Source organism: Penicillium pulvis (assembly GCF_028828015.1).
Source record: "Penicillium pulvis strain IBT 33274 chromosome Unknown contig_12_segment0_segment0, whole genome shotgun sequence".
Lineage (NCBI taxonomy): Eukaryota > Fungi > Ascomycota > Eurotiomycetes > Eurotiales > Aspergillaceae > Penicillium > Penicillium pulvis.
Genome location: NW_026643072.1, coordinates 2,526,143 through 2,541,244, shown reverse-complemented (window position 1 = coordinate 2,541,244; position 15,102 = coordinate 2,526,143). Strand labels below are relative to the sequence as shown.

The 15,102-nt window shown below is 47.9% G+C and overlaps 6 protein-coding genes across 6 annotated transcripts; 3 read left to right on the top strand and 3 right to left on the bottom strand.

Annotated features, from left to right (window-relative positions):
* Positions 1-298: 298 nt before the first annotated feature.
* N7503_002167 (HpcH/HpaI aldolase/citrate lyase family protein) lies at positions 299-1,426 on the top strand (the record flags this gene model as incomplete). Its single annotated transcript, XM_057061714.1, has 3 exons — positions 299-353; positions 443-663; positions 719-1,426. 3 exons carry the CDS (start codon positions 299-301, stop codon positions 1,424-1,426), a joined length of 984 nt encoding a protein of 327 aa, XP_056925676.1.
* A 1,104-nt stretch (positions 1,427-2,530) lies between these two features.
* Positions 2,531-3,490, bottom strand: N7503_002166 (thioesterase family protein; the record flags this gene model as incomplete). The annotated part of the gene is made up of 1 exon (XM_057061713.1): positions 2,531-3,490. One exon carries the CDS (start codon positions 3,488-3,490, stop codon positions 2,531-2,533), a length of 960 nt encoding a protein of 319 aa, XP_056925675.1.
* A 1,969-nt stretch (positions 3,491-5,459) lies between these two features.
* Positions 5,460-7,327, top strand: N7503_002165 (putative isoamyl alcohol oxidase; the record flags this gene model as incomplete). Its single annotated transcript, XM_057061712.1, has 2 exons — positions 5,460-5,938; positions 5,995-7,327. 2 exons carry the CDS (start codon positions 5,460-5,462, stop codon positions 7,325-7,327), a joined length of 1,812 nt encoding a protein of 603 aa, XP_056925674.1.
* Positions 7,328-8,518: 1,191 nt separating this feature from the next.
* Positions 8,519-8,707, bottom strand: N7503_002164 (uncharacterized protein; the record flags this gene model as incomplete). Its single annotated transcript, XM_057061711.1, has 1 exon — positions 8,519-8,707. One exon carries the CDS (start codon positions 8,705-8,707, stop codon positions 8,519-8,521), a length of 189 nt encoding a protein of 62 aa, XP_056925673.1.
* A 1,557-nt stretch (positions 8,708-10,264) lies between these two features.
* Positions 10,265-12,604, bottom strand: N7503_002163 (CCCH zinc finger and SMR domain protein; the record flags this gene model as incomplete). Its single annotated transcript, XM_057061710.1, has 3 exons — positions 10,265-10,823; positions 10,894-11,622; positions 11,679-12,604. The coding sequence occupies 3 exons, from the start codon at positions 12,602-12,604 to the stop codon at positions 10,265-10,267; spliced, it is 2,214 nt and encodes a 737-aa protein (XP_056925672.1).
* A 1,056-nt stretch (positions 12,605-13,660) lies between these two features.
* Positions 13,661-15,041, top strand: N7503_002162 (TVP38/TMEM64 family protein; the record flags this gene model as incomplete). The annotated part of the gene is made up of 3 exons (XM_057061709.1): positions 13,661-14,115; positions 14,195-14,614; positions 14,675-15,041. The coding sequence occupies 3 exons, from the start codon at positions 13,661-13,663 to the stop codon at positions 15,039-15,041; spliced, it is 1,242 nt and encodes a 413-aa protein (XP_056925671.1).
* Between the last annotated feature and the right edge of the window lie 61 nt (positions 15,042-15,102).

Below are 15,102 nucleotides of genomic sequence, written 5' to 3'. Positions count from 1 at the left end.
ACACGCGAGAATACGGGCGCAAACGGCGAAGGGATACAAGGCACCTGTAAATCAGCTATTGCTAAGCACGGTTTAGGTCAAATTTGAGTAGCGTCAAGAAGGTCTCCGCGCCTGACAATGCGAAATACTTAAGTCTTCGGCTCGGCGTAGCTCAGTGTGGGTCCATGGCATATAGGCTATTCCGAGCGCCACCCGAGCTCTCGGCTTGCAAGGAACTTCCCGGACGCGAACCACATATATCAACGCCGAGACCTTGGTTAGGATAACAGCAGTTCAAACTCCAAAGACTGTTTGAATCATGTCATCTCCCGCAATGGCTGCCCGCAATACTCTTCGCCGCTCCCTACTTTACGGTAAGAACGCCGCGCAGCGCGTCTTCCCCGCATTTCAATGCCGAAGCTTTACGATCACCACAGAGCTGACCAGTGACTTGATGTACTAGTCCCGGGCTCTTCGCAGCGCTTTCTTGACAAGTCTCGCTCTTTGGCAGCAGACTGTCTCACCTATGACCTCGAAGACAGCGTCACTCCGCACATGAAAGCGGAGGCACGCTCCCTCGTGCGGAGAGCGATCGACCAGCCCACACCGAGTAATATCCGGGAACGAGCAGTGCGAATCAACTCGGTCGACAGTGGATTAGCACTGGGCGACTTGACCGAAGTGGTGAGCGGACTTAAAAACACCATTTTCAAAAACCAAAATACTAATATCACCCTAGCTGCAATCCCCGAACTTGACTACCATCGTTATTCCCAAGGTCAACTCCGCTTCGGACCTCACTTTCGTCACAGACGTGATAAATCACACTCTTTCGCAACAGAAGAATCAATCCCCAGAGTCTCGTCCCCCAATTTCTCTTCTCGCCCTTGTCGAATCCGCTAAATCCCTCACAAATTTAACTCAAATCTGCTCCTCCACCCCACTCCTCCAAGGTCTCATCTTCGCTGCCGAAGACTTTGCCCTAGACCTCAGTATAACGCGCACCCCTTCGTTAACTGAATTCCTCTTCGCGCGCTCTGCAATCGCAACAGCCGCCCGCGCCGCAGAGCTCCCCTCGACAATCGATCTGGTCTGCACAGCCTACAAATCCGATAAAGCGGATGGCTCCCCACCCGCGACGCTGGAAGAGGAGTGCCGCGATGGAAGACGACTTGGATTCAATGGAAAGCAGTGTATTCATCCGACGCAGGTGAAGACGGCGAATGCTATTTTTGGACCGGATGAGGAGGAGACGCGGTGGGCTGTTCGGGTTGTTATTGCAGATGAGAAAGCTGCTGCTGCTGGACGAGGTGCTTGGACGATGGATGGCAAGATGATTGATGTGCCGGTGGCGGAGAAGGCGAAGGCTATTGTTAGGAAGGCGGCTGCTTGTGGGATTGATGTTGAGGGGTTGCAGAAAGAGTGGCAGCATCAGGAGCCTGAGTAGGGAATTCTTTATGAAGATGAATAATTCGAGAATATATGTACATACATACATAGCTCACTGTTGGGCAAACTCGACCAGTTACCGAGGTATTCATGTTCTTCTCCAGGGCTTTTAGCAGGACGTGATAAACCACAATCATACCTACCGACCTTCATATGAAAGCCAACATATTAGGGACATTACGCGGGTATTAAGGGTCCACATACTTATACGGATTTTCTTTGACAGATGGGGTTCCCTCTATATGCCACCGCTTTTATAAGGGCGCTCAGACTCAGGCTCATTGAGCGGTTCATCATCTCACATGATACGTTAGTGACGTTCAGTGAGTGAGCCTTCAGTGGTCTTTATTTGCTGCTCATTGACATATCGCGGTGCTTACAATGTGGGAAAACTTCATACCTAACTGGAAATCGCGCCAAATAAAGTTAAGGCTTAAAAGCTACGCTCATCATGTATTTAGACCAGTCCATGTCTTATGGGCATAGATAGGTCTGAATATATATGTTTAGACCATGCATGGAGGGCCGGCTGTGCTGATCATGCTATCGAAATGTCACTTCAGTTAAAGGCTCAACTCGTTTTTCGTGAAGTAAATTTTGGAGGCAAGGACATTTAAATTCAATGCAGGTGGCAATCAAAATAGTGAACTTCAGTAAAAGGACTTCTAGCTACCCATTCATGGCATTATCCCTCGTAGAGGTTTCATTATCACCTTCAATGTAAAGACCCCGGGGCCCTCGTCGCTTCTTTTCTCGCAAAAAGAATCAATTAGACAATTATTAATCCACGCTGCTTCATTATATTAATCAAATGCTAATAGCTCAATGATTGTCCTTGCCTCTTTCACAGGTAATAAGCAGACTGGTTTTCGGTCCGCATCATAGCCTACACAGAAGGTGGCTGGGAAGTCGGATCCAGGCGCGACAGTATGCCAAGCGGTTTGTCGTTGTTCTAAATTCTCAATTAAGACCCAAAACTACGGCACTGACCCCCTAGACGGCCCAAATAGTTCGGTTTTCAATTCTCAATATCCTAGCTTTAAGCTGAGAGATAGCGGTGCACATAATTGATCGAATTTCAGTATGTACTTAGATTCGCAGATTATAGCTTGTGGGGTCGAAGGATATTTTGTTGCGTCATACACGCTACTAGGTTACCATTCCGATCCCATAGTCGCGCCTCGCTATAGGTCCTTCCTTCTCCCCCACTGATGGTCTTCATTTCTTTCAAATGCCATTCATTTAGATCAACTTTGTTTGAGAACAGGCGCAGGGCAACATCCAGGCTAGCACAGGCCGACACATCCTCAAGAAACAAATGACTATGGGTAAGAGGTAAAAATGAAAGCGCTTCGTCCATGTGAAAAGCAAGGGCACTGAGCTGCTGCGATTCGGTTTCAATGTGGGATTTGCTCCGCATCCATTCCGCCGATGTCTTGGATGTGAGACTCAGATGGTCTTGAGTTGTTCTGAGATGCTTTCCAATTCCGTGGATTGTCTGCTTCGTCACGCCTTCAGGTACCGGCTTTTGTTCAAAGAAGCGGGACATGAGACCAAAGAGAGTATCATTTCTCTGGAACATCTCCGAGGATATATCACCGGTCCGCAGTAATGCTTCGCAATTGGTCTCTCTGGTAGGGCTTGATTCGACATCTGAGTACTTCGCTGCCGGAGGCGAAGAATAAGTCAACATAGACCCTCGCTCTTGTACTTGGAAGTCTGCAATTATGGTAAGGCATGATCGTTGGGTGCCATTATCGTGCTCTTGAGTGATGTCCACCTGTCGGGTTGCAAATGTCCTCGTGTCTCGAATACGTCGAACCGTGCAATGCAGTTTTTGGTTGGTCAATGCGGGGCCGAGGTAATTGCCCAGGACTGAGTAGAGATGGTAGCCGGAGGAAACGGTTTGATAGGCTGCGTTGACTGCGATAGAAATGGTGCAGCCACCGTAGGCGATATTGAGATCATTTCCCATTTTACCTGGGTTGAAAGCTGACACGAAGGTGGTATCAGAGATTTTTTCGAGCGCAATTTGCTCGACAATGGTTGATGCTAACGACATGGTGTTGGACTAGCAATCAAAATGCTTCAAAAGCTTTGTGGGAGCTGAAAAGGAGTAATTCCAAAGGGGAGGCAAATGGTATATGTGGGAACGATTACGGATTAACGGATCGGCTAGTTCCCCGTTGGCTCAGTCGACTATTCGGATAGATTTGAGCCTTTGCGCATACCCGATTCAATAACGGATTCTTCTTGCAAATCCACGGATACTTCTCCGTAGCTGTATTTTGAATTGACAACCAATTAGAAAAAAAAGCATTCATCGGATCGGATGCTTTATCTCGGAGAGTTCTATGCCTGTAGACTGTTGCAGTCGAAGTGGGTCCCGGAGAGCTCATTCATAATACACCCCATGCTGAACCAAGTCTGAAGACAACAGTATTCAAATTGACAAACGCTAGAACAGAACAAGCGTGAATATTGGAGAAGGTTGTGAGTCAACAATGACATTCGATATCGAAAAGCTACCAAAAGTCGAGTTCGTGAAAATTTGATACATCGGCGCGTTTTGATAATCCACTTCAGCTGACTAACGGGGATGCTGCGACGATTGTTGGTCAAAACTCTCTGGGACTAGACTTGCTTGGTTCGATTTACCCATAACGCATCTGATGGCAACATCGTCTCCCAGCTTGAAAATAATGCTTGTTAAAGTTATGCCTTTCCATGTGATCAGCCTTGTTTACCTAGCTGGATCTTCCAGCATGTATATGTAGGCCCTGTCTCTGCAGGTTTCCGGAATTCACCATATCTCATATATACCTAGCGAATGGTGGAAAAGATACCCCAAAAATGCTTCTCACGGCACCATTTACAGCCACTGCGCTGTTGGCTCTGTCTGGGTAGCAGTCCACAGTATATGCAAAAGACTGAATGAAGATAATGTACATCCCACAGCCAATCAACAATCTTGAGCAAACTTCACTGGGCCACGGGATTGTGGACATTGATGTCCACCCGTACCAGAGCAGTCCAACAGGGACAAGGCAGCCTTCAAAGATCATTACTGGAAGGCGAAGTTCAGGCTCAAGCTTGCCATACCCAGCAACTTTACGTTTAACATACAGCTCGGTATATAGGACAACCACTCCGGTTCCCAAGAATACCCCAACAAGAATGTTCCGACCGGCTGTGAGGGAAGAATCAGGTCTACCTGATATTTGAATTAGATCTTCAAAGTGAGATTCTTTTGCCTAGGTAGTACAAGCTTGACCACATCAGAAATTGTTTTTCGACAGCAGTTCAGATGACGTCGGCACCATCAGTTTGCGGTGGGTACGATGGGGGACTGGAAAAATATAATGGCGGAAGCTTCTCCAGTATAGAACAACTTCTAGTCTTCTCCCAAAGACAGTCGCCATAAGGCACCCAGGGCCACAGGTCTTGCCCTGTGTCTATTACCACTCGCCGGTTGCTGCCTATCACTTGCCGCCCTATCCGATCGGTGCTACTCTATACGATAGTGGAGACAGGCTGATGGACTTGGCCGTATACATAATGTTCTAATAGGCGTGTTGGAATCTCGACATATTGGTTGGAAGATAGAATCTTAGTTTTCTAATTTACTGTACATTGTGTCTACGAGTGGGTCCAAGGGGCCTGGAAAACGAGTACGCTCAAATTTCCTATTGAAGTATGATCTGCGACAAAATGCTCTACGTAGCTATGTATGGCCTTGGATGCGAACCCTATGCCACGTAAGACAATCCGATAGAGTTATAGATGATGCAAATCCTGCCAAAGTGGCATATCTAGTTCGTCGGCCCAGCTATTTTGAGAATGCAAGTACCGAAGATTTGCCATGGTATGCTCCACACTATGTGAAATGAATTCAGGGTCTTTCGAGTAAATCAAGGCAGCACTTTCTGGACGGAACTATATAAACGCTGGATGAGTAGAAAACATTTCAACTCAACCCGATATTGATTTCTCTTCCTTAGCCTCATATCCATTACTACAGGCGCCACATTATGGTGCTCCTTTCACCAATTTTACTCTTCTCCACTTTGCTTTCGACCGCGGCCCTTGCTAGCTCAAATTGTAAATCCACGCCCAATGATCCGACTTGGCCAGCTGTCGAGGAATGGAAAAGCCTGAACCAAACTATTCGAGGTGCCTTGATAAAAACTTCCCCCGCTCCCTCATCCTGCTATGAAGGTAATCCATTCAATTCCTCTACGAATTGTTCAGATGTGACCAAATATTGGACATATGCCGCCTATCATTCAGCTTGGCCTGAAAGTGTCGACTACTCTATTTTCACAAATAACTCTTGCTTGCCCCCTGGTGCCGAAGGTTACACTAGAGCCCGGGGCTGCAGCGTTGGGGCTTTACCGCAATACATTGTGAATGCTACAGATGAGCAACAAGTTGTTACTGCACTGCAATGGGCAACAGGGAGAAATATCAGGGTCGTTGTCAAAGGAACAGGACATGACCTAAGTGGCAGGTACTACACCCCATATTTCTGCACTGGCTGTGATTTTTACTGATTCTGGAAACAAGATCTACAGGCGCATATTCACTTTCGATCTGGACTCACAACTTCAAGCACATTGAGCATCAACCCGAATGGCCACTTCCCGATGGAAGTGGAACCGCCGATGTAGTAATTTGCGGGAGCGGTCACACATGGGGAACTGTTTACAACGCTGTGCATGCCATGAACAGGTCTGTTGTGGGCGGCGAAGACGCAACCGTTGGTCTTGGTGGACTTATCCAAAACGGAGGTCACGGTCTACTATCCAGCCACTATGGGCTTGCATCGGACCAGGTATACCAAGTCACCGTCATCACAGCAGACGGCCGACGACTGGTGGCCAATAACAAACAAAATGCGGATATCTTCTGGGCTGTCCGTGGTGCTGGTGGGGGCCAATTTGGTGTCGTCACTGGATTTGTCCTGAAAACTCACCCCGTGCCCAAAAATTTGGTTACTGGTGGATTCTCCTTCTATCAAGTACCTGCCTCGAAGGCCGGTAATATTTCCTGGGCGGCGCTTGCTAAAGTCGCAAGTTCGATCCCTGACATTATGGACAATGGCCTTACGGGGACCGTTACTGCTATGACCGGAAGCTCAGCGATGGCGCTGACAGGGCTGAATCACACTTCACCAGGAGTCGTGGCTTCGGTCGGCTTGGTGGGATTCAACATGACGACTGAGGCGATGGATCGGATAGTCCAGAAAATGACATCTCGCTTCGTAAATATCAGCTCTGCAGATACGTTGAAAGTTGTTCATAAGTCATCCGAAGCATACAGCTATTGGGCATACACTAAGCCGGACTTTCTTTCCAGTGCTTCTTGTGGTTCCTCAAGCCTCATGAGCAGCCGTCTGCTAGGACGTCACGAGCTTTCAGATATTCCAATGACAGATCTGGTCACCTATCTCCAACAAGCCTCAGTGTCGCAGTCTAATACAGGCTCCATCCTTCTCTTCGGCTTGCAGGGTGGCCCCGGGCCAGCCAGCACACCCGAGGATAGGCGCGGGAGCGTTCTACCTGCATGGCGCAGTGCGTACGTACATGCAATGTCTTACGGGGCATCTTTGAATGCAACTGCTGATCCAAGTGATGCGCTAGCATCTGGAGCTCAATGGTACGAAGCGAATCTGGAACCTGTTTGGAGGAATTGGGCACCCAGAACAGGCTCGTACATGAATGAGGGCAATGCATTCAGTAGTACGTGGAAACAAGACTTTTATGGGGAGAACTATAACCGGCTCTTGGAACTCAAAAGAGCCTATGATCCGTCCGGGAGTTTCTTTGTGTGGAGTGGTGTTGAAAGTGATATGTGGGAGTACGACCTTCACAGTGGTCTGCTTTGCCGGATTGATTGAAATGCGGACTTTTATTAGATAAAGAATGTTGCTACCGGGTATAGCTTCATCATAATCTCTGAGGTCATAAATGTAAGCACAGAGCTCCAGTGGCTATTGATCATTCTATATCCATGAAACACGCAAGATACAAATATAAAAAGACAAAAAATTCCGACAACTAGGGGCTTCACGGCGACAGACCGGAAGGGTCATGTCATTCAAGGGTGGCTATAACCTCAATCAGCTTCTTTGTACAGAAGTATATCCGCATTTACCTCTGTTTCTCACCACTAAATCTATTACAATTATACCCGATCGACAATAATAAGACAAGCTCATTTGATAGCAAGGAGATCATTTATGAATACGTTGTATAGCGATAATCAGTTTCGCTGTGATTAATGTGAGGGTGACTAGTGTTTCTACTAGAACAGCCGATACCAATATTAATTAAGGATCATTATCTGTAAGAGAAACAGGGCTGGGCTAAATCAGTCCAAATAAGGTGTTAGGGGCAACCCCGTGATGGACATACCCGACTTGTGGTATTATAGATAGACGATAATGCCACCGTTTTTTAATGTCATGACTTCAATTCTCTCCTTGACGGCCATCCGCCGAAAAGAAATTTCAGTGAGACATAATACAATACGTGAGGTTTGACCTGGTATGCTATACGCTGCTCCTGCGTACGGTAACAAGCTAAAAATGATTGGGCGCCTTCCATTAACACAAAATACCCAAAAATGTACATGTTGTCGCCAAGCACCAATACCAGGGCAAAGCTTACGCAAAGCTTTGATAATTCCCGGGCAGTGCAGCATCCAACCTTGGAGTTGATCCCGCCGCGTTTTTACTGTAGCCTACTCAATAGTGTGGCTGATTCTAGCTCGTCGGCCCACGCTTCCCAAAAAAGGAAATAATTTTTACGAGTACGATGATCGAACCTCATGTGCTCCACAGGCCACCACTAGAAAAGAAGGCTTTTACGAGTATTTCGTAAGGCGGCCCGAATGGTATATGTGCTCCACAGTCTATACAAAACTCAAATCTAAAAGAAAATTATCTTAAAGAACAAGTAGCTCCACAGCTTTCGTTAAATCTGCAACAGTTCTTTCATTCCATAACTTTGGGGTCACTGAAAATACAAAGGCAACATTGCTACACAATTCTCGAGAATGACGAAAACATCACACGACGAAGAAAACCCTATGCCACCCAAATACCAGCCGTCAGTGGCACAGTCCCAGCTTCAACCCCCAGAGCAACAGTCTCAATACCAGCCCCCAGTGGCACAGTCCCAATATCAGCCTTCAGTAGCACAGTCTGTGTCTGGACATAGGCCTGGCGGTCAAGTGTAAGTACATGACAAAACGTTGTCATGTTCATAACTGACATGTTGGTACTAGAAATTGCTGCCAGATCCTTCTTGCATTCTTTCTTCCTCCACTTGCGGTCTTGTTCAAAAGTGGCTGTGGTGCAAGTATCTTAATCAATATCTGCCTGCTTTGCCTAGGCTGGATTCCTGGCGTGATTCATGCGTAGTAAGAAGAGCTTCATCTTATGAACGTCACACCAATGATGGTCAACTAACTACTCTCAGTTATGTTTTACTCCGCGAGTGAAGACAGCAACACACGTCTTATACCAAACCCGCGACATTCGTTGGAGGATGTTTCTCGGGTGCATCTCTTGAGATAAGAAGCATCCATGTACATCTCACATATTTTCTTTTGTCTGTAATTCAATATCGAGTCTTCCTTCATGTATATCATCAACATTCAAAACAACATGCTCTTAATGGCCTTATTCGAGAACAAAAGACGTGACATAATTGAAGCAACAGGTACAGTACATTCACTTTCATGGCCTTGTGACTGGTGGCACTTGCAGCTATATGTATTCAACTTGACCACCAACCTTGGATTATGTCGAAAATTGGAAATGAAAATTTCACTACCTGTTCAGCGTATCGGACGGTTTCCATCCCACCTGTTCCATTTGCCATTGTATCCATTGACGTTGCTGCACGTTCAAAAAACGATAAATGCCACTCATTATATGTTCAGGCCATCCTTGTACAAATCAGTAAGATTCAAACGCCTTTAATAAGTGTTGATGTCCCGTTTGGGTCTAGTGCCTTTCATCCCACCACTTAGGCTTCATCTTCGTAGATCCTCTTCCTCTCCTTGTCGCTACCCAATATTACTCTACGTACCATATTGTATTGCTTCCATTCCCTCGCATGATAATATAGACAGTCTTCTATATCATTAAACGGAGGTCATTCCCGTTCAGACCCGCCAAGACCTTCCAGGACCGAATTTGGGCTAAGCTGTCGATTTTAACATAACATAAAACATGACAATACTATAAATCAGAGAGTTAGAGAATCAGACTAACAATAGATTCACCTCAACAGAGAATCAATGCTACACTAAGTAAGGAGCGGGGGACACAGAACCTCGGGTTAGCAATATTGGGACACACCGTCCAATGCATGCATGCTTCACGGTTACACGGCATCATCTAGGTAGTCGGTGTGATGAATCAATTCCCAGCTGCGATCGTTGGGCATCTCCAGCCATCATCCTGAAGACCTATAGTCATCGGGCATCAAAAATTCGGTTACTAAAGATATCGAACTCTTAACTTACATGAGACATGCGAATGACTAAACTACTAATTCCCACGAGATTACCGCACATATTGCAAGGGCAATATACGACAAGTTCCCTCTGCTCTTCTGTACTATATTTGCAAATACATTGATATCTTACTTTTCAATTTTTCCTCGCCTAGTGCCGATGTCTATTGAATTGAAGATTTTCTGCATAGTAAGACCAAGAAAAATGGGTGAAGGAAAATCAAGTCCCTTGAAACCGCATCACAGGAGAAGTTTAAACGCTTGATGCAAAGGGTATCGTGCGAAATGTTAGATTGACACGCTTTGTTTCATTGATTCGTCTCTAGATCCTCCCTTTTAAGAAGTTGAATCTTGCCCATCACAAGATTAGTCTGTCCAGTCTCTTCCGCAACTGCGTCATCCTCCACAAGACTCTTGGCAAGCGACTTGTCATAGCTTGTTGGGTCAATGCCGAGAATACCACCAACGTAGCCGCCCCGCTCGCCAGGCACGCTGAATTCTCGGAACAGGTAGCGCCATTCATTAAGCCAGGCTTTGACAGCCTTGCCGATTTTATCTTTGCCATTTTTCGAATGGTGACCGGTGCCGGTGATTGCGTAGACGACGCGGAGGCCCTCGCGCGCATGTTTCAAAAGAATCTTTTCAAGATATTCGATTGCCTCTTCTGGGTGCAGGCCGTGTAAATCAACGTAGAGTTCCTCGGAGGTTTCGTCCAGGCCAGCCTGGGCTAGGTGTTGATTACGCGCTTCATACAGCTGGCGTGCGGCTTCTCTGTGGCAGCGACGCATAGCATCGTTTTCCGCTTGGCCACGTAAAGATAGAGCTTTGGCAGCTCGTGCATCATTTCGGTTCCACGCTTGAGCGGCGCTGATTGGGTAATTTAAGTCAATTTTGGAATTCAAAGAGTTAAAGTAGGGATGGGTTTGGGAAAGCTTACCTTTGTAGAAATTTGTTCCGTACGGTCCCGTGGCGAATTGCTTCTGTACGGTACTTGATGTATTGCTGGTTTGCCCGCGAACCGGTCTCAAGCCAAGGAATATTTTGGGGTGCTTGTATAGATTGGGCTGCAGCACTGTTTTCGCGGCTCTTGATATCCTTGTTGTTCTTAGAGGGTTTACCCTTGCCAGGGACAGGAGATGGAGACATGCGGACCACGTCTGCTAGTGAGGAAGGGATGTTTTCTTTTCCCACGTTTGCGTCGCGGTTATTGCCCCGCTTACCATGGTGCTTCTTGCCCGCATTCTTTGCGTTGACCGCAGCAAGGGTTGGGAACGCATCTGGATCGTCTACGGACAGAGCAGTAGGGTTCAGCTCACGATTCTGGTGACGGCTGCTCGGACGGGAGTTTGGTCGTCCCAAGTGCGTCATGCTTCCATTTCTTCTTCCCATACCAGGGTGAAGACCAGGAGGGAGATGCTTGCTTCCTTGCAGACCAGAAAGATGAGAAGGATATCGACCGCCATATTGATAAGCCCATTGATCCTCCGTGCCCGACGATTGCAAGGGCGGGAACGCATCAGATCCACTGTCTACCTGGAAAGGTGACCCAGCAGGCGGCGAGGTTGGCCGGCTGCTTCCAGAGACACTCAAAGAGGACACGAGGGATGAGGGGTCATGCGAAAACGGGCATCCATCACCGGCTAGGCAGTTGCCCATTACCCAGTATCTAGTATTGGTTAGCATTCAAGTAATAGAGTGTTGCTTCCGAACAAGAAGACCTACTTGCATAGATGACTGGTCAAGTCATGGCTGAAGCGGCAGTCGGCACGGAGACACTGTCCCGTAGATAGAAAGTACTTGCAAACTACGGGACTTCGCTCGACCCCAGATGGTGTGATGGGACGACTTTTCTCCATTACCATCGACTTACCGACCAACACACGGCCATCGTCATGTTGCTTTGCAAATAATTCCGCGTCTGTATCTTGCGAAAGTGCCGCGATGGTCGCGCCAAGATCATAACTATTTGCTTCTAGCGCAGCTTCGATATCGTCGTTTGACCGCTTATCGCCCAAGACAGTGCGCAAAATATCATGGGGACTCATGTCCGGCACAAATTCTGCTGCAGTTGCGCTCAGCGCTCCCTGGATACTATATCCACCCGTAGAGGAGGTGACACTATTTGCATCATCTCCCACTAGCCAGTCGACATTACTATCGCTGCCGAAATCGCCATAAAAGTCGGATAGTTGACTTTGGTCTGAGAACTCATACGCATTTAAATTCGGGGAGTGTGGGATGGGCTGTGCTAGGGCCAGTCGTGGAGATGGTCGTGGGGAGGTAAATGGAGACACAGTTGACGAGAGTGGAGGGCGGGCGAATGCCCCGCGTGAGCTCTGCACCCACGAGGTACTCCCGGGGCTCGTTCCAAGATTTGACGGCGACAGAGGAGTCGACGACCGCATCTGCCATGGCGCTGGTGATGATCGGCGAATTATAGTGTGACGAGGAGGGGGAGGTGATGAGTCCGCGAGGGTGCGATTGCGATGCCGCCATAGAATATCCAGCACCGCATTCTCTAGCGATGATCCGGTAAGTGCAGTGTTGGCGCGCAAATAATCCTCCACTTTTTCCACTTGCTCTTCTTCATCTAGTTCTTGATCCTGGAGAATTTCTAGGCATTTCTCCAGCAAGTCCTCCGAAACCATGGTGTTTGGCTGTACTCGCAATGAAAGGGGGGGCGGGAGTAAGCTCGAAGTTGAAGGTGGGGAAGGACAAGGAAGGGATCAAGCCCGGGATGTCGATGTATAAAACTGGGATATAGTAGTAGAGTTTCCGACGGGTCTTTCGTATTCAAATTAGGTATAGAATTTGTCAGAGAGGTCATCCCATTTGGAATCGGATAATGGGTGGGTGAACGACAAGGGAGGTTTGGGAACAGATAAACCGGGAAGGACAAGTGGTCAGATGTGAATTACATCGCATCGGCCCTGACGCCAATGTAGAACGAGAGAGGCGAAGGTCGAGACAAGAAAAAGCAAAAGAGGGGGAAGGGGATCAACAAGTGTAGATTCGGGGGTTTCAGCTGTCCGGACTCCACACCGACCAGGTGAACCGTGAGCCCGCACCCTAAATCGGATTTACTGCAACGGACCGTTTTGTACATCGGTTGGTATAGTTCGTTCTATAGTTGGGTCACTTCATACATCAGACCATAATCAAGCATACTTCCTGCGATTTAATCTCATAACCCCTTTGACATATATTGTCATCATATGTCACATCATGTGGTACCTGAATGGACCATGTAGTGCCTAGCTGACCACCCAATAGTCAACAAGAAAACTGAACAGCAACATCCGGGCCCTAATCCAGACCATACGACTCGATTTAATATAAATTTTACCGCGGAAACTTTGCGATTAACGATCGACGTACACGTAGCGACGCTTATATAAACGATTGCGCTTCCCGCCTACCATTTAGCTATGTAAGCCAAACAGCCTTCAGACCCGGTTGGATCCGCCACAATGTGAGACATACTTTCCCCCGATTCCCCGACTCTGTGGCTCATGTTCGGCCCCCGATACTTTCAGGGCCTTGGAATGCCCATTTGCTCCTAAATTATACGTGTTTTCTCTTTAGATTTCATCACCAAGAACCGTCCGATCCCTTTCCCGTCTCCGCAATCGCCGATCACTCCTAGAGCTTGCTGCCCCAGATCCGGTCTCGCCAAATCTACTCCGCCCAATCCTTTTAGCACCATGCCCGCGGACTACGAGTCCACAGCACGGGCATTGGCTGTTTCTCCATCATCAGAGCTACATTCTGCCTCCGCCAGTGATGATGAACAACCGCTCTGGAGCCGGGCGGGCAGGCTGAACTCAACGCGGCCCGAATCAGGCAACCTCCGCGACAGGTTGATGGTCAAAGGCAAGGAACTGTATCGCCAGGCAGAAGAACGATGGAAGCGCATGACATTCTGGCAAAAGGTCGGCTTCTATGTCGCGTCCTTATTAGTGGGCGCATCCGGCATCGGTTTTCTGGTCTTGACGGGCAAAGTGTTCATCTGGCTAGGCCCGGTCGCGGAAAGATGGGAGAAGTCTCCTCTCGTGGCCTTTGTGCTCTGGCTATGCGTCTTTTTCGTCTCATTCCCGCCATTATTGGGCTGGTCAACGTTCGGGACTGTGGCGGGTTTCATCTTCGGCGTGTGGAAAGGGTAAGTTGTGAAACCTGTCGCCCCAAGATGTACAGCACATGGTTATACTACAGACAATGCTAACTGGAGATGATACTAGATGGTTGATCTACGCCACGGCCACTATTCTCGGCTCTACAGCATCATTCTATGTATCCCGCACGGTACTATCCAGATTCGTGACTCGCTTGATGGAACACGACAAGCGATTTGCGGCGCTGGCGTTGACTCTGAAATATGACGGGCTGAAACTGCTCTGCATGATTCGCCTGTGTCCCCTGCCCTACTCCATCTGCAACGGCGCCATCTCAACTTTCCCGACCGTCCAACCTTTGATGTATGGACTGGCCACAGCCATAATCTCGCCCAAACTGTTGGTCCCAGCCTTTGTTGGCAGTCGGGTCCGCCTTCTGACCGAGAAGGGTGGAGAAATGAGTGCCGGAACCAAGGCAGTCAACATTATTAGCATTATCGCTACTATTTCCATTGGAGGTGGTACTGCGTACTATATCTACCAGAGGTTGGTTGTGACGCTTGTGCATTTATCCCATCTTTGACTAACCGCTTATTTAATACATAGAACCCTAGCCCGCGCTAAAGAACTTGAAGCAAAAGAAAGGGAAGATATCCGGCATTCCCTGCAGGCTGATCATGCCGCCCACCGCCCTCATGGCCGATTCGCCGACGATGATGCTGCAAATGCCGCAGCGACCGAACTCGCCAGAGACGAGGAAGAACGGATTGGTTTCAACGATTTCGACGATGATAACGTTGACCTTGACCTTGCTCTAGACGATGATAGTGGTAGCGATGGAGGCAACCGCCGCTGGAAGAAATCGAACCGGAGATCATACCACGATGAGTTTACGGACAATGATTCAGATGATTACGCTGGCGAAGGAGACGAGGCTTTCGGTCTGCATTCCCATGTTCAACGAGATACCTAGTGTATCGGTTGACTCCAGAACAACTGAATGTAAATGATGCTGTGGTTATGATCATGATCAT